We start from the raw sequence: 20,402 nt of genomic DNA on the forward strand, positions 1-20,402 counted from the left end.
TATGATAAGTTGGTCGGAGTTCGAATCATTTATCCGAGTCATGAACCAGCGTCTGGCAGTGCAGGCCGGCATGACGTCGGTCAAGTGTTGTGTTTACTGTGATCATTAACGTAAGAGATCATTAACGACCATATCTACCACACACACACACACACACACACAAGAAGCTGTGTCAGGTAGTGGGTATGAGGATGAGAGAGCCAACCTGACCAGACTCAGTGGTCATCATTGCCACTGGCAGGTAATGTTATTAAGGTAATGTGGTGTTGTGGGCCCGGCATGAGCACTGGATAGTTTGGGTTTAGATCAAACAAATGTGAGTGTAGTTCTTATTATGGAGACGTGAGGAAGAACGGCATGATCCATCTAGCTACCGAGAACAACTGGACTGAAGTGAGAATAACAGAGAACATAGGGACACTGTGGGACGAGGTGTTGATAGCTAGCATGTCTGCTGGTCTCCTCGCCCGTAGCCCCGTATTCTGTCTTCTTTAGGAACTGAATAAAGAATGGGTGACCTTAGCTGGGGATAAACTTCATTTAGCATCAGATAACCACGTCATGATGGCTTGTTGTATGTTATACAAGTCAAATGTGTACGTTAATGATGCGTCCGTTAGTGAGGTAACTACTCATCCTACAGGCGTCTTCCATACACTCACCATGGCCATTTATGAACATCACTCTCATCACTTCTTCACAAGACTAATGATGGTATAATGATGAAAGTGAGATGATGTGGTGATGAAAGTGAGATGATGTGGTGATGAAAGTGAGATGATGTGGTGATGAAAGTGAGATGATGTGGTGATGAAAGTGAGATGATGTGGTGATGAAAGTGAGATGATGTGGTGATGAAAGTGAGATGATGTGGTGATGAAAGTGAGATGATGTGGTGATGAAAGTGAGATGATGTGGTGATGAAAGTGAGATGATGTGGTGATGAAAGTGAGATGATGTGGTGATGAAAGTGAGATAGTGAAGACGAAACAATGAGTGCCACAAAACAGTAGGAGGACACCTCCCTCCCCAGGCCTGCAGGTGTGAGTCAACCAGACACAGCAGCAGAAACCCTCACTCACAGTGATATAACCCAGCCAAGACTACGTCAGGTTACGGTACATACTCAGGCTACGGTACATACTCAGGCTACGGTACATACTCAGGTTACGGTACATACTCAGGCTACGATACATACTCAGGCTACGGTACATACTCAGGTTACGGTACATACTCAGGCTACGATACATACTCAGGCTACGGTACATACTCAGGCTACGGTACATACTCAGGTTACGGTACATACTCAGGTTACGGTACATACTCAGGCTACGGTACATATTCAGGTTACGGTACATTCTCAGGCTACGGTACATTCTCAGGCTACGGTACATACTCAGGTTACGGTACATACTCAGGTTACAGTACATACTCAGGTTACGGTACATACTCAGGTTACGGTACATACTCAGGTTACAGTACATACTCAGGTTACGGTACATACTCAGGTTACAGTACATACTCAGGTTACGGTACATTTGCTTAGGGCTAAATTTCATGAACGTCTCATGCGTTACACAGTGGGTGGTGGTGTAATACAGCCAGTATGGTCTCATGGTTGGAGGTGTAATAGCCAGTATGGTCTCATGGTTGAAGATGTAAGACAGCCAGTATGGTCTCATGGGTGAAGGTGTAAGACAGCCAGTATGGTCTCATGGAAACCTTCTATAGTGTTTGGAAAACGTTTCATTAATGACAGGTTTCAGTGGGTCAGTGGCACGGGGGTCATGTGGACAAGAGTTTCTTGTGGTTATCATGATGTGATATTGTCTCACTGTCGTCCCTCCTGACACACTCCTCGATGCTGACTCCTCAACTTCACACATTTCCGTTAGGCAACATGGCCCATCAACTCAATACTGACACAAGAAATATTGAACGAATTTAGAGTAACTTGGTGTGAAAGTGTGTGAAAGAAGAAAGTTAAGAGTAAATGTGAATAAGAGCAAGGTTATTTGGTACAGTAGGGTTGAGGGTCAAGTCAATTGGGAGGTAAGTTTGAATGGAGAAAAACTGGAGGAAGTGAAGTGTTTTAGATACCTGGGAGTGGATCTGGCAGCGGATGGAACCATGGAAGCGGAAGTGAATCATAGGGTGGGGGAGGGGGCGAAAATTCTGGGAGCCTTGAAGAATGTTTGGAAGTCGAGAACATTATCTCGGAAAGCAAAAATGGGTATGTTTGAAGGAATAGTGGTTCCAACAATGTTGTATGGTTGCGAGGCGTGGGCTATGGATAGAGTTGTGCGCAGGAGGGTGGATGTGCTGGAAATGAGATGTTTGAGGACAATATGTGGTGTGAGGTGGTTTGATCGAGTAAGTAATGTAAGGCTGAGAGAGATGTGTGGAAATAAAAAGAGTGTGGTTGAGAGAGCAGAAGAGGATGTGCTGAAATGGTTTGGTCACATAGAGAGAATGAGTGGGGAAAGATTGACCAAGAGGATATATGTGCCGGAGGTGGAGGGAACGAGGAGAAGTGGGAGACCAAATTGGAGGTGGAAAGATGGAGTGAAAAAGATTTTGAGTGATCGGGGCCTGAACATGCAGGAGGGTGAAAGGCGTGCAAGGAATAGAGTGAATTGGAACGATGTGGTTTACCGGGGTTGACGTGCTGTCAATGAATTGAACCAGGGCATGTGAAGCGTCTGGGGTAAACCATGCAAAGTGTGTGGGGCCTGGATGTGGAAAGGGAGCTATGGTTTCGGTGCATTATTACATGACAGCTAGAGACTGAGTGTGAACGAATGGGGCCTTTGGTGTTTTTCCTAGCGCTACCTCGCACACATGAGGGGGGAGGGGGTCGTTATTCCATGTGTGGCGAGGTGGCGATGGGAACAAATAAAGGCAGACAGTATGAATTATGTACATGTGTATATATGTATATGTCTGTGTGTGTATATATATGTGTACATTGAGATGTATAGGTATGTATATTGTGCGTGTGTGGACATGTATGTATATACACGTGTGTGTGGGCGGGTTGGGCCATTCTTTCGTCTGTTTCCTTGCGCTACCTCGCTAACGCGGGAGACAGCGACAAAGCAAAATAAAAAAAAAAAGATAAGAGTAACTTGGAAAATGGAAAGGTTGTGAAATTGGCATGCAATATGCGTCCTTGTAGAATGTTGCTGTTATAACTGTGTTGACCCCAGATTCCTCTGTCATAGACGTCTTGTGATGTTCCTGGAGTTGACTTCAGAGGTTCATATTACGATTAACTCTGGACGGAAGGGAAGCAGAGCTGTTGTCATCGTTCTTGTATGTACCACAATATAGAAAAACTTCCACTTCAAGCCTCATTGTGCTCTTGCCTTACGTTAGTATTATATAACCTAACCCAGAGTTAGTATAGGTACTTAAGTACTTCAGTAATCACAAAGTAATACTGAAACCTCGTATATAGATAGTCGTAAGGGAATGCCCCAGACCGTGTACACTTCAAAGGTCAAAACCTTTCGTCCAACAGAACCAGGGAACCGACCATACAACCTCGAATGTCTTGCATTCTACTGTCAGTAAACGTTCTCTATATCTTGTTATCTCTTTATCTTTGTATGTTCTTGCATGAAAGATGGCGCCATTTCTCGGTAAGTGACACGTTTCATACAGTAAAGCAGGTAAGCCAGCATGTCTGTCACTATGTAGCTGGCGCAGACCTGGCAGGGAAACACTGAGGTAATGTTTTATAACAACTGACGTGTAGAACTCTTGTCTCACATGACACTGTCTCAGTACAGTACAGACAGTAATGTTGACAGTACAGACAGTAATGTTGACAGTACAGACAGTAATGTTGACAGTATAGACAGTAGGATATCACTCAAGGAAAATACTGAGGTAAAATTTCAAGAAAAATTAGGTTAGGTTAGGTTAGGTTAGGTTATATTATCATGGTTACGTTATATTGTTATCTTTATGATTGACCTGCACATGTAAGCAAAGATGTGAGGCACATTGTGTTACGTGATGGGCATTGTAAGGTAACCTGACTTGACCCAGATAGGCAGCAAGTGTACTTACTGATAGATCATTGTTCACATGTGTTGATCCTGATATATAACAATGTTTGAATCATATCATTCTATTCCATATTGTGAGTCCAACTCTAACCCACAGGCATGGATCAGTTTAGATAATACTTTTATGTTGTCTGATTACATATATAAAGTTGGATTGTCCATTTGTTTATCTGTTCAACCAAAGAATGGCAAAACCTGGTCAAGATGGCCCAGCTCACCATATAATACACTTCCGGTAACAGTAAAGAACCCGTTATTATTACTAACGTTAGCATTGGTGTTATAATTACTGCTCCCCTAAAGTTGAATAATTAACGAGTATATTTTACAGCTAAATATACATTTAAGCATATTCATTATCTGATGTAAATGATATTTAAATGAGCAGGTAACATATTATATATTCCGGTATATGTACCACTTCCATAGGACATTTTAATATATTTCTCCATGTAATACAGATTATATGCATCTGCCTTGACAATTATTGGTCTCCTGTTTCGTTTGGAAAGTGTTGACGTTTTATTCACTTGTTTTTACTTTCACGAAGTAACGTCAAAAATATGGGAACATCTGCATCATGTGCATGTATCCACCCTCTAGCTACCATGAACAGTGAACCTTGGTGACATAATATGCCTTGGTTTAGACCGTTGAATGCGTCCCCCCCCATATATCACATCGCTTGAGTTCTTTCGCACCAAAGAGCGCCTCTCGGCCTCCTCAGTAGTTCAGGCCCCGATACCCTGAAGCTTTCAGTATCCTTGTATGTCATCAAGGCGCTTCCCTACCATCTTGCTTCCTCCACTTGTGTTACATAGATTACCGTATCTTGCTTCCTCCACTTGTGTTACATAGATTACCGTATCTTGCTTCCTCCACTTGTGTTACATAGATTACCGTATCTTGCTTCCTCCACTTGTGTTACATAGATTACCGTATCTTGCTTCCTCCACTTGTGTTACATAGATTACCGTATCTTGCTTCCTCCACTTGTGTTACATAGATTACCGTATCTTGCTTCCTCCACTTGTGTTACATAGATTACCGTATCTTGCTTCCTCCACTTGTGTTACATAGATTACCGTATCTTGCTTCCTCCACTTGTGTTACATAGATTACCGTATCTTGCTTCCTCCACTTGTGTTACATAGATTACCGTATCTTGCTTCCTCCACTTGTGTTACATAGATTACCGTATCTTGCTTCCTCCACTTGTGTTACATAGATTACCGTATCTTGCTTCCTCCACTTGTGTTACATAGATTACCGTATCTTGCTTCCTCCACTTGTGTTACATAGATTACCGTATCTTGCTTCCTCCACTTGTGTTACATAGATTACCGTATCTTGCTTCCTCCACTTGTGTTACATAGATTACCGTATCTTGCTTCCTCCACTTGTGTTACATAGATTACCGTATCAGTACACCTTGGTCCACCTCAGCCCTACCATCACATCTCCCTCTGGCTCACACGATCACTTCGTCTCTCCCACACATCCTCCTCACACGTTTCATTTCCAACACATGTCTTTTCTTTTTTCCATTAAAGGCCGAGGGTTCGTATCCGTACAACACTGTTAGGAAAACTGTAACTCAAACATAGCCATTTTTCTCCTTAAAAACATTTAATTATCTTCCCAACACAGCCACACCTGAACGTATCAATGCCATGCTACCAAAATTGTTCCACCACCTCCATGTTAAACTTCCTCACCCACGCTGCGCCTTCATCATACATCCTTGATGCAGACACACCCTCACCATACACCCTCACCACACACCCTCACCATACACCCTCACCACACACCCTCACCACACACCCTCACCACACACCCTCACCACACACCCTCACCATACACCCTCACCATACACCCTCACCACACACCCTCACCACACACCCTCACCACACACCCTCACCATACACCCTCACCACACACCCTCACCATACACCCTCACCACACACCCTCACCATACACCCTCACCACACACCCTCACCATACACCCTCACCATACACCCTCACCACACACCCTCACCACACACCCTCACCACACACCCTCACCATACACCCTCACCACACACCCTCACCACACACCCTCACCACACACCCTCACCATACAGCCTCACCACACACCCTCACCACACACCCTCACCATACACCCTCACCACACACCCTCACCACACACCCTCTCTCACCATCTCACTATCTTTCCTTCTTATTCGTGGATGTGGCCTCTCCTCGTGTGTCCCTGTTGCTGCCTCGCTAACGTACGGAAACAACGATTAAGTATGCCTTAGCCTGAGGTGGGTGGGTATACACTGTATGGCCCAACCCGGGCCGAGATAAGGATGAAGAGCTGGCCTGACTGAGGGTCGACTGCCGCTACCTTTCTTCCTAGAACACGCAGGTCACACCTGGGCAGTACTCCTTGTACCCTGTCTCCTGGTATTATTATTATTATTATTATTATCATTATTATTATTATTATTATTATTATTATTTTTTTTTTTTTTTTTATACTATTCGCTATTTCCCGCGATAGCGAGGTAGCGTTAAGAACAGAGGACTGGGCCTTTCAGGGAATATCCTCACCTGGACCTCTTCTCTGTTCCTTCTTTTTGGTGACTGAGTTTGGTAAAGTGTGTGGAAGAAGAAAGTTAAGAGTAAATGTGAATAAGAGCAAGGTTATTAGGTACAGTAGGGTTGAGGGTCAAGTCAATTGGGAGGTGAGTTTGAATGGAGAAAAACTGGAGGAAGTGAAGTGTTTTAGATATCTGGGAGTGGATCTGTCAGCGGATGGAACCATGGAAGCGGAAGTGGATCATAGGGTGGGGGAGGGGGCGAAAATTTTGGGAGCCTTGAAAAATGTGTGGAAGTCGAGAACATTATCTCGGAAAGCAAAAATGGGTATGTTTGAAGGAATAGTGGTTCCAACAATGTTGTATGGTTGCGAGGCGTGGGCTATGGATAGAGTTGTGCGCAGGAGGATGGATGTGCTGGAAATGAGATGTTTGAGGACAATGTGTGGTGTGAGGTGGTTTGATCGAGTAAGTAACGTAAGGGTAAGAGAGATGTGTGGATATAAAAAGAGCGTGGTTGAGAGAGCAGAAGAGGGTGTTTTGAAATGGTTTGGGCACATGGAGAGAATGAGTGAGGAAAGATTGACCAAGAGGATATATGTGTCGGAGGTGGAGGGAACGAGGAGAAGAGGGAGACCAAATTGGAGGTGGAAAGATGGAGTGAAAAAGATTTTGTGTGATCGGGGCCTGAACATGCAGGAGGGTGAAAGGAGGGCAAGGAATAGAGTGAATTGGAGCGATGTGGTATACAGGGGTTGACGTGCTGTCAGTGGATTGAATCAAGGCATGTGAAGCGTCTGGGGTAAACCATGGAAAGCTATGTAGGTATGTATATTTGCGTGTGTGGACGTGTGTATGTACATGTGTATGGGGGGGGGGGGATTGGGCCATTTCTTTCGTCTGTTTCCTTGCGCTACCTCGCAAACGCGGGAGACAGCGACAAAGTATAAAAAAAGAAAAAAAAAATTATTATTATCATTATTATTATTATTATTATTATTATTATTATTATTATTATTATTATTATTATTATCATTATTATTATTATTATTATTATTATTGTTGTTGTTGTTGTTGTTATTATGTTATCTCCTGCAGGAGACGTCTGCAGACGATGTCAACAGAAGTGGTGATAACAAGGGACGACACAGCACCGTTGGTCGACGACAAGACGACTGTAAAAACAGCGACATCGCCGAGTGTGTCGGCCTCTTGGAGGTCCTCACTAACAATGACCTCGGGTTCGCGGCTTCCGTCGATGAGCTTAATAGAATGTGCCCGTGAGTGAGCCTTATGATCATACCCGTCACTGAGCATGATGAATGTGCCCGTGAGTGAGCCTTATGATCATACCCGTCACTGAGCATGATGAATGTGCCCGTGAGTGAGCCTTATGATCATACCCGTCACTGAGCATGATGAATGTGCCCGTGAGTGAGCCTTATGATCATACCCGTCACTGAGCATGATGAATGTGCCCGTGAGTGAGCCTTATATCTAGATACAAGTTGCGGTAGTTACAAGTTAACGGAACAACCTATGAACCAGGTGTAGTACTACGTGTCACACGTGTGTGTGTGTGTGTGTGTGTGTGTGTGTGTGTGTGTGTGTGTGTAGGAGAACAACAACTGTGATGAGGAGATGACCTACATCTTGACCTCCCAGGTCTGAGGTCACTCAGCGGAGGTCACTTGATGATGTAATGTCAGTGTGTGCATGACGAGGTGTAGGTGTTGTGATGACTGGCCCAGCTCGTCATGATCCCAAGTGGTTGTGTCATGACAATGTTTTCTGTTGTACAGTTTTAGGTACAATGTGAGCCCTTTACTGTGTCACACTTGCCTCTCACGTAAACTGGTACCTCTCACACAGCCACAGTCACCTCCCTCCTCTCACACAGCCACAGTCACCTCCCTCCTCTCACACAGCCACAGTCACCTCCCCCTCTCACACAGCCACAGTCACCTCCCCCTCTCACACAGCCACAGTCACCTCCCCCTCTCACACAGCCACAGTCACCTCCCCCTCTCACACAGCCACAGTCACCTCCCCCCTCTCACACAGCCACAGTCACCTCCTCCCTCTCACACAGCCAGTCACCTCCCCCCTCTCACACAGCCACAGTCACCTCCCCCCTCTCACACAGCCACAGTCACCTCCTCCCTCTCACACAGCCACAGTCACCTCCTCCCTCTCACACAGCCACAGTCACTTCCCCCCTCTCACACAGCCACAGTCACCTCCCCCCTCTCACACAGCCACAGTCACCTCCCCCCTCTCACACAGCCACAGTCACCTCCCCCCTCTCACACAGCCACAGTCACTTCCCCCTCTCTCACAGCCACAGTCACCTCTCCCTCTCACACAGCCAGTCACCTCCTCCCTCTCACACAGCCACAGTCACTTCCCCCCTCTCACACAGCCACAGTCACCTCCCCCTCTCACACAGCCAGTCACCTCCCCCTCTCACACAGCCACAGTCACCTCCCCCTCTCACACAGCAACAGTCACTCCTCCTCCTCACACAGCCACATCACTCCTCCTCCTCACACAGCCACACCACGCTCACCACCACCACGGGCGGTCCTCTCCCTCACATCACACAGCCCCACCACCGCCTCCTCAGACAACCTTCTGTCTGGTCATCATCTGCCACACCCGCTACACCTCCGGTTGTAACCCACACCTGGTGTCGCCCGCAGGGTGTTACTGAACGGCCTCCAGTGTATCGACAACTACACCCGTCGCTGCCTCACACCGAAGCATCGCGAGTACTTCAACAAGCTGTACGCTGGCACCATCCGGGTCATCAAGGACCTGTGCAACACCAAGGGAAAGTATCAAGAAGGTGAGCACCCACTTCAACACATCTACAGAAACTGGGAAGTTGGCGGTTTGTCCTGCTAGCAGAGGACTCACTCACCCCAGTGAGGTATTAGTTCAGCTCACTATATAGAAAGTGTAAGTCATAATTAGTTTGGGTATGTTGATGTTTGTTGGTTCTTATGTTTGTACATACCATCAACAGTCAGGCTCTCCAGGCCACAATATACAGGGAACTCATGTGTACTGTTATGGTTCCTTCAAGAAAAAATATTCATCATTTCATTATACTAATACAATACAGACACTGTAATACATCACACTGCTAAACCACAGGATCTGACGATGATAGTATGATCCACTGTAATACAGATCATGGTAGTATGATCCACTGTGATACAGATCATGGTAGTATGATCCACTGTGATACAGATCATGGTAGTATGATCCACTGTGATACAGATCATGGTAGTATGATCCACTGTGATACAGATCATGGTAGTATGATCCACTGTGATACAGATCATGGTAGTATGATCCACTGTGATACAGATCATGGTAGTATGATCCACTGTGATACAGATCATGGTAGTGTGATCCACTGTGATACAGATCATGGTAGTATGATCCACTGTGATACAGATCATGGTAGTATGATCCACTGTAATACAGACTATGGTAGTATGATCATCAGTAATACAGATCATGGTAGTATGATCATCAGTAATACAGACTATGGAAATGTCTTGCACCTCAGGTGGTTCACAGTGGCTGGGATTCGTTCCTGGACCATCTGTTGTTCTATGTTTGGGCAGTTTGCGGACCGCCTGGCTCGCGTATAGACTCATATAAATGGGACGCCACTTGTGAACAACACATCTCCCTTGTAACTGCAGATGACGTTGTTGTAAAGTTATATTGAAACTAGACTAGCGTTATCAGTAGGATTGTGAGTTGTAAATTTTGAGGGGCAACTTCGAATAATTGTGAATCACTGTTGTAATTATAGTCTGTATCATGGTCATCCACCCATAGTTAGGGAATAAAGATTAGAATGTGTGTATGTGTGTGTGTGTGTGTGTGTGTGTGTGTGTGTGTGTGTGTGTGTGTGTGTGTGGAAAGATTCATATCATGCAGTAATCTGTATTATTGATCAGTGACGCATCATGACCAGTGATTAACAACATTTTGAATCCCTAGTTATCAGTCAAGACAGAGTTCCTTCATCACAGTGTAGTCTGACGTAAACGGCAGTCCGTTATCACTTGTTGTTGTTGTTGTTATTTTACTTACGTGTTTCAGGTAGTACTTGTGAAACTTGTGTAAAGTATAAACATTATATCTGTTGCCTCTGTTACTTGGCGGTGGGAGAAGGGGTACTTGGCGGTGGGAGAAGGGGTACTTGGCGGTGGGAGAAGGGGTACTTGGCGGTGGGAGAAGGGGTACTTTGGAATGATTCTAACCATCGTTTGTGGAGGGTAATGACTGGGCGGATCAGGCTGTCAGCTTGCCATCCTCTGACCTCACCAGCCAGGGACGAGGTCGACCAACGACGTGACACAGTACCATATAGGCAGGTGGTGAGGGGGTTGTGAGACAACCTCTCATGTTCTGGTGAGGTACTTCATCATGACACATGTCCCTCTGTACTATCATAGGTTTATCTCTTACTCTGTATCCTGCCAGTGTTGTATTATTGCTGTATGATCCTTGTAACTATCATATGTCCTTTATACCTACAGTAATGTGTTGATGGTACCTTCATAATTTGTACAATATTGCAGTTGTTTCCACGGTTATTGCAGAGTTTTACAGAAGTGATAGTTTTTGTACTGACATTTACAACATTTACTATAATATAGTTTTGTACTGACATTTACATTTAATAAAACACAGTTTTGTACTGACATTTACAACATTTACTATAATATAGTTTTGTACTGACATTTACAACATTTAATAAAACACAGTTTTGTACTGACATTTACAACATTTAATATATCTTTGTACTGACAATTACAACATTTAATATAACATAGTTTTGTACTGACATTTACAATATTTACTGTAATATAGTTCTGTACTGACATTTACAACGTTTATAACATATACTTTAATATAGATACGTTTTCTTCATCCATCATGCGATGTTTGTAATGTGGGTCAAGTTGGTCATGTTTGCTGACGCTGGTCATGCTCAGTGTACCAGCACAAGTACTACACTGCTACAGTGTTTACTACAAGATTACACTTTAACTGTAATGCTACTGTGGTACAGTATAACACTCTGAGGATCTCTTCACTTGGCTCCTCCTACTCCTACATTTAGATATGTGATAATACAGGAGGGTCGGATTTCCGGGCAGCTCCCTCCCCCACGACACCAACTAGGTCAGGAGACATGGAAACCATCCTGTCTCCAGTACCACCACCCACACACACACACACACACACACACACAACGGTATGATTTCAGTTTTCAGCCAAACCTTGATTCAGTAAACCGTGCCAGGAACAGATGAAGAGATGGCCTCATTCGTTCTCTAGCTGTCATGTATAATACATGGAAACTACGGCCCCTAATTACAACCAGACCCCACCGACCTGTCCTCTGTATACCACATCGTTCCAATTACCTCTATCCCGTGCACGCCTTTCACCTTCCTGCATGTTCAGGCCTCAGTTGCTCAAAACGTTTTTCCTCCATCTTTCCATCTCTTACTTGGTCTCCCCGCCTCTCCTTGTCCCATCCAGTTCTGACACACACACACACACACACACACACACACACACACACACACACACACACATACATATATGCTCTTTGTCAATCTCTCCAAATTTATTCTCAGCATATGTCCAAACCACTACAGCGCACTATCTTCAGCTCTGTCATATACACTCTTCATCACCACACATTACCCTTCTGTTACTTACTCGAACAAACCACCTCACACCTCATACTGTCCTCGTACATTTCATATCCAACACATCCACCCTCTTCCTCACATTCTCATCTATAGCCCATGCCTCTCATCCATACCACAATATTGGGATTACTCTACCCTCACACATGCCTGTCTTCGCCCTCCCAGATAGTGATCTCTTTCCACACATTTCCCAACACTCCCAGAACCTTCGCCCCCTCCCCCACCCTGTGACTCACTTCAGCTTCCATGATTCCATTTGCTGCCAGGTCCACTCCCAGATATGTACTGTTGACTGTAGACGTGAAGAAACACTGAAATGTACAGTTGACTGTAGACGTGGAGAACCGTTGAACTGTACAGTTGACTGTAGACGTGGAGAACCACTGAAGTATACAGTCGACTGTAGATGTGGAGTACCACTGTAGTATGCAGTGGACAATAATACAAATATTTTGCTTCCCACCTTGAAGCAGTTGGCGTAGCCAGAGTTGCTGGGGAGGTGAGACAGACAGACAGACAGACGGTAATCCACGCTGATGCAGACAGACAGACGGTAGTCCACGCTGCTGGGTGGTGAGACAGACAGACGGTGGTACACGTTGCTGGGGTGGTGAGACAGGGAATATGTGTGGGTCTTGCTGCTTGTGAATGCGTCGTTGTAGACCAGATGGAGGGTGTGTCGTGCCCACATTAAGAGGCCGTAAGGTAAAGCCTCTCTAATATCGGTCTGGTCTGCCAGGGAAGCCAGGCTCCATTTTCGAATATTGTTAGGCATGAACAGTAAAACTCAACACCCAATTTCTTTTTTCACATATACCTGGCAATGTATTGTCCAGCGAATGTGTACATCTATGCAAAATGGCTCGGAATTTCGTTTTTACTTTAGCAAACTGAGTTATGATTTCATAAGCTGAAAATAATGTACAACAAATTAGGACCCTGACAAAATTGGGCAATTTCCCTCGATGGGTCAGACGGAGGGGGTTTGACGGGTGTGTCGTGAGGTGAGACTTGTGTACACCACGGATAGGAATGTCGACTTTATCATCCTAGTGTTATTGGTTACTATGGTGTTGATGGTTGTACCTAGGTGGGTGCGTGAGGAGGGCAGGTGGGTGTGTGGGGTGGGTTAGTGGGTGTGTGGGGTGGGTAGGTGGGTGTGTGGGGTGGGTACGTGGATGTTTGGGGTGGGTTGGTGTGTGTTTGGGGTGGGTAGGTGGGTACGTGGATGTGTGAGGTGGGTAGGTGTGTGTTTGGGGTGGGTACGTGGGTGTGTAGGGTGGGTACGTGGATGTTTGGGGTGGGTTGGTGTGTGTTTGGGGTGGGTAGGTGGGTACGTGGATGTGTGAGGTGGGTTAGTGTGTGTTTGGGGTGGGTAGGTGGGTGTGTAGGGTGGGTACGTGGATGTTTGGGGTGGGTTGGTGTGTGTTTGGGGTGGGTAGGTGGGTGTGTAGGGTGGGTACGTGGATGTTTGGGGTGGGTAGGTAGGTGTGTGAGGTAACAGCCAGTAACACGTCAATAGCATCCAGAAACACGTCAGTAACACGTTAGTAACAGAGAGTAACAAGAGGTGGTCGTTACAGAGTACATCCGTCACGCGCCGTGTATGCGTCAAGTGAACCCCAAGTACAACCAGTGTTCTGAGGCGTACCACAAGAAAACTGCTAACCTTAACCAGATCAACGATGCTGTGGTGCAGCTGACGGAGGAGGAGAAAAACAGGAACGTCATCACCCTCTGTTGGTGAGTCCTCCAACACTCCACCAACACCACTACTACACTCTATGTTGATGAGTCCTCCAACACTCCACCAACACCACTACTACACTCTATGTTGATGAGTCCTCCAACACTCCACCAACACCACTACTACACTCTATGTTGGTGAGTCCTCCAATACTCCACCAACACCACTACTACACTCTATGTTGGTGAGTCCTCCAATACCATTTCCCCATCACCAGCACTACACTCTATGTTGGTGAGTCCTCCAATACCACTTCCCCATCACCAGCACTACATTCTGTGTTGGTGAGACCTCCAGCACTTCCTGGTGGTGATGACAAGCCCTTCCCCATCATCTGTACTACATACTCTGTGTAGGTCATGTGTACTACATATACTGTGTGGGTCATGTGTACTACATACACTGTGTGGGTCATCATACTCTATACACTGTGTGGGTCATCAGTACTGCACTGTGCGGGTCATGTCTCATATGATCACCTGCATCACTGACCATTACGTTGACCTCATATGTCCTTACCCTGGTGACATGTATCCTTTCCCTGATATGTCCTTACCCTGGTGACATGTATCCTTTCCCTGATATGTCCTTACCCTGCTGACATGTATCCTTTCCCTGATATGTCCTTACCCTGCTGACATGTATCCTTCCCATGATGTGTCACACTCCTGGTGACATGTATCCTTTCCCTGATATGTCCTTACTCTGGTGACATGTATCCTTCCCATGATATGTCACACCCATGGTGACATGTGTTTCCCCACCTCATGGCATCTTACACTCCAGGTGACATGTATCCTTCCCATGACATGCCATCAGAACAATTTGTGTCATATATTCATGTAAAGATCATGTGAGGTTCGCATGTTCATGTGTACTACATGAGAGGAGAGGTGGCAAGTGTCTTGTGCTACAGTTACTGGTGTCGCCTCCAGTACACGAATCATAACATGACACAACCCAGTCAAACTCGTCAGTGTACAGGTAAGTCAGTGTAGATGATGGGTGTACAGGATCTCTGGATAGTTCGCTACTTAAAACAGATTCATTAGCACAATCTATTGGATAACCTTGTTCAAGATTTTTCCATATTGAAGTATGATTTGATTATCAATTAAAGGTAATTAGGATAAGTTTGGAGTCTTTTATATGATAGGAATAGTTCATGAGACAGTGGGGACCGCTTCATATTACTTGATAACCACTGAAGTAATCACTTATATATCTAACATATTTGGGTCATTAGGAGGGAAACTTTATATGTAGATCATTTGTTTACGAGTAGGAGACCGGAGGAGCCGTGTAGGCTCTGGTCCACATCCCAGGGGCGTCTCCAGAGGAAATGGCGTCCATGTCAAGCACTGAAATTGTGCCCCTGTCTTGATTGAAAATGTACATACACTGGATGTATATAGAATATACACAGCATGATTATAAACTGTTGAAGAGTTAGGCCAAATCTAAATTTATATAAACTCTCAGAGACTTAAAGACTTATTTGATCAATATTGTAAGGTAGAAGCGGTAATGCAATTGACAGTAGCAAAATATTATTGTAGTTGAAAAGTTGGTGAGTTTCTTTGTTATCTCACAAAACCAAACCGTTACAGATGGCAACATAGGTCAGAAAACATTCCAGTTGTGTGGCGCCCAGGGCACCTGCCCTACCTGCCATACCCTAGATATGCCACTGCCACATTCTGAGAACACTGACTTCAGGAACTGGGTATACTGACAGCATTTACTAAGTACACAGCAGATGCTGGGTACACTGAGATAACATATAGTACAGTGAAAGTGTATACCAGGTATATCAACGGTGGATATCAGTTACACTGAAGGCAGAACCCTGATACAATAACAGCAGGCTCTACGTACACTGACGACCACTGGGTACAGTAACAATAGGTGCTAGGTACACTGACAGCCACTGGGTACAGTAACAATAGGCGCTAGGTACACTGACGACCACTGGGTACAGTAACAGCTGGCACTAGGTACACTGACAGCCACTGGGTACAGTAACAGCAGGCTCTACGTACACTGACGACCACTGGGTACAGTAACAGCTGGCACTAGGTACACTGACAGCCACTGGGTACAGTAACAGCAGGCTCTACGTACACTGACGACCAGTGGGTACAGTAACAGCTGGCACTAGGTACACTGACGGTAGATACTAGACATACTGACACCAGGTGCCGGGTACACTGATGACGGACACTGGGGATACTGAGGGCTGTTTCAAGTACAGTGACGGTAAGTACAAGGCTACACACATGGCATGTACTCAGCACACTGATGACGGGCACCAGGCTACAGTGATGGCAGGTACTAGGTACACTGAGGACAAGTATCAGGCTACATTTGCCCCATACAGTTACATCAGTTACCTCATAGTTACATTATTTACCTCATACAGTTACATCAGTTACCTCATAGTTACATTATTTACCTCATACAGTTACATCAGTTACCTCATAGTTACATTATTTACCTCATACAGTTACATCAGTTACCTCATAGTTACATTATTTACCTCATACAGTTACATCAGTTACCGCATAGTTACATTATTTACCTCATACAGTTACATCAGTTACCGCATAGTTACATTATTTACCTCATACAGTTACATCAGTTACCTCATAGTTACATTATTTACCTCATACAGTTACATCAGTTACCTCATAGTTACATTATTTACCTCATACAGTTACATCAGTTTCCTCATAGTTACATTATTTACCTCATACAGTTACATCAGTTACCGCATAGTTACATTATTTACCTCATACAGTTACATCAGTTACCCCATACAGTTACATCATTTACCCCATATAGTCACATTAGGTACTTCATATAGTTACATCAGTTACCCAATACGTTTACATCAACTACCACATAGATTTACACCAGTTACCTTATACAGTAACCTTAGGTATCTCATAGAGTTTCATCAGTTACTCAACACAGTTACCTCAGTTACTTTATACAGTTACTCCATACATACATGACGGTCATCTCACACGACTCACCAGTTACTTCATACAGTCGCACCTATTACCTCATGCAGTTACACCAGTTATACCATACAGACGCACCAGTTTATCGCATACAGACACACCGGTTACCCAATATAGACGCACTGGTTACCCCATACAGACGCACCGGTTACCCCTTACAGACGCACCGATTACCCCATACAGACGCATTGGTTGCCCCATACAGATACACTGGTTACCCCGTACAGATACTGGTTACCCCATACAGACGTACCGATTACCCCGTACATACCAGTTACCCCATACAGACGCACCGGTTATCTCATACAGACGCGCCGGTCACCCCATACAGACGCACTGGTTACCTCATTCAGACGCAGTTTACTCCATGCAGACGCACTGGTTACCCCTACAGATGCACTGGTTACCCCCGTACAGGCGCACTTATTACCCCATACAGACGCACTGGTTACCCCATACAGACGCACTGATTACATTATACAGACCCACCAGTTACCCTATACAGACGCACCGGTTACCCCATACAGACGCACTGGTTACACCATACAGACGCATCAGTTACCCCATACAGACGCACCAGTTACCACTTACAGACACAGCGGTTACTCATAGAGTCGCACCAGTTACGCCGTACAGTTACATTATGAATATACGCAAGTTAATCCGATGCAAATCCACCAATGTCTTGACTTCGTAAGTTCGGGTCACTTAGTAGGCGATGTGAGCGTGAGAGATGGGAGTGCTGGAACCTGTCCAGCTGCCAGCTAGAATTAAGAAAGTATTGGCCCACCACTGCCCTGTGCCCACCCATCATCACCTGCCTGGATGTGGAAGCTGTTGGCCCACCACCACACCACCAGCCTTATGTAATGTACTGTCAGACTCCCCGAACACTGAGTGAACAATGCCTACAGTACTAGTCTTGGATCCTCATGGGTCAGAGTAGGGTAGGGTGACAGACCTGACTAGTGATGGGCTGAACTCCCAGGATAGGATGTGTCAGGTCAGAAGGACAACCAGGACTAGTGGGGTCAGCATGTCAGCCAGGGCTGGTGGGGTCAACAGGACGGCCAGGATAGGTGGGGTCAGCAGGACGGCCAGGTTAGGTGTGGTCGGCAGGACGGCCAGGACTGGTGGGGTCAGCACGATAGCCAGGACTGGTATGGTCAGCAGTATGGCCAGGACTGGTGGGGTCAGTAGTATGGCCGGGACTGGTGGGGTCAGTAGGATGGCCAGGACAGGTATGGTCAGCACAACGGCGTCGACACGTAGATTCAGCAGGGCGGTCAGGACTGGTGGAGTCACTGGATGGCCAGGACAGTTGAGATCAGTAGGATGGCCAGGAAAGGTGGGATCAGCAGAACGACCAGCACTGGTGGGGTAAGCAGGATGACCAGGAATGTTGGGGTCAGTAGGAGGGCCAGGACTGGTGGGGTCAGCATGACGGCCAGGACAGATGGGGTCAGCAGGGTGGCCAGGACAGGTTGGTTCACCATGTTGGCCAGGACAAGTGGGTTCATCATTATGGCCAGGGGAGGTTGGTTCAGCAGTATGGCCAGGACAGATAGGGTCAGCAGGACGGCCAGGACAAGTGGAGTCAGCAGGACGGCCAGGACAAGTGGGTTCATCATTATGGCCAGGGGAGGTTGGTTCAGCAGTATGGCCAGGACAGGTGGGGTCAGCAGGACGGCCAGGTTAGGTGTGGTCACCAGGACGGCCAGGAAAGGTGGGGTCAGCAGGACAGCCAGGACTGGTGGGATCATTAGGATGGCCAGGACTGGTGGGGTCAGCATGACGGCCAGGACAGGCAGGGTCACATGACAGCCAGGGCAGGTGGGATCAGCAATACGGCGAGGACAGGTTGGGTCAGTAGGACAGCCAGGACAGGTGGGGTTAGTAGGACGCCCAGGACAGGTGGAGTTAGTAGGACAACTAAGACAGGTGGGGTCAGCAGAATGGCCAGGATAGGTTAGATCAGGAGGATGGCCAAGACTGGTGGGGTCAGCAGGACAGCTATGACAGGTAGGATCAGGAAGAGGGCCAGGATTGGTAGGGTTAGGAGTTTGGTAATGATAGATTGGACCAAGTGTATGCCAAGAACAGATGGGGTTAGATAGGTCAAATAGGAACAAAATATTTGCTTAAGCTTGACTGTTTGTATATAGTAACAGTTTTAGTCATGTCTGGCCAGAGCATTTGGTGCAAATTTCCTTTCCGAGGATTATGTTCACCTATTTGCTTGGTTCATGCAACACTAAATATCTTATGGCATTTCTTCAGTTTTCTAAAGGTTAGCTTAAGTAATTTACTTAGCAACTTAATTTTTTTGTCCTTAGCACACTCTCACTGGTGTTTTTGTTTTCAGTCTTTCAACCCGTAGAATATTATATTCAGAAAATATTTTTAGGAGTAAGTTTCCTTCTTAACCTCTTAAACCAAAATATACTCTTTCTTTACAAAACATTCTCTGAGTCTGGCTGGTTAAATGAGCTGTTAGATTTTCTACACCCATTCATGATAAATACTTTTAATTTTCTTTAACTGGTTGTTGCACTTCTCTATAGAAATTCTTTCAGACTCATTCCTACTCACTTTATGCCAGTTATTCAGAGTATACCCTTGTTAGGTATACTTTACATAACCATTATTCAAAATACCAGATTACTGAACTTTGGAGCAGTCCTTACATTCGATTTCAAATCTCTGCTCTTCTTGTATTCAGTACTGTTCTGCTGCTCAAATCTGTTACAGTGACCAGTTATTTCTGAGAAATGTTTCATTTAGAGGCTTCTCTGCATTTTACTTCCTTCCCTTTTTGTTCACACAGGCCTGCAGAACTGTAATTCCTCGGGATCTAGGCAGAAAATGACGGTGTTTGTGACTGTTGTTTTAGCCAATTGGGTGGCAGGTTGGCTGGCTGTATGTGTAAGATGGAGAGAGAGAGAAAGATTTCCAGACTTGATTTGGACAAGAATGAATCAGCAGTAGCACATTACCTTGGAGTAGGTATAGGAATCATTGCAGTATTTGTATGTCCATGACCCTTCCATTGCATCAAGGCTGCCTCATTGACATGGATCCTCCCCTCCCCCCAGCAACCTGAAGCTACCCCTATGATACTGTACTTCCACCCTCTCATGTGGTACCCTTTTCCTGCTACCATGACTGGCTTTTCATGTACACCATAGGCATCATATAACATATGAGGATCTAAAACC

The 20,402-nt window shown here is 45.6% G+C and overlaps 1 protein-coding gene across 2 annotated transcripts in view; it reads left to right on the forward strand.

Annotated features, from left to right (window-relative positions):
* The window catches only part of LOC139761327 (uncharacterized), a 441,300-nt gene that overhangs the window by 406,593 nt on the left and 14,305 nt on the right, over positions 1–20,402 (forward strand). For both annotated transcript variants that reach the window (XM_071685392.1, XM_071685393.1), the window contains exons 4-6: positions 7,757–7,938; positions 9,361–9,506; positions 13,995–14,154. In XM_071685392.1, coding sequence (XP_071541493.1) covers positions 7,757–7,938; positions 9,361–9,506; positions 13,995–14,154 — 488 coding nt within the window. The remainder of the gene's footprint in view (positions 1–7,756; positions 7,939–9,360; positions 9,507–13,994; positions 14,155–20,402) is intronic.

Source organism: Panulirus ornatus, chromosome 40 (assembly GCF_036320965.1).
Source record: "Panulirus ornatus isolate Po-2019 chromosome 40, ASM3632096v1, whole genome shotgun sequence".
Taxonomy (NCBI): Eukaryota; Metazoa; Arthropoda; class Malacostraca; order Decapoda; family Palinuridae; genus Panulirus; species Panulirus ornatus.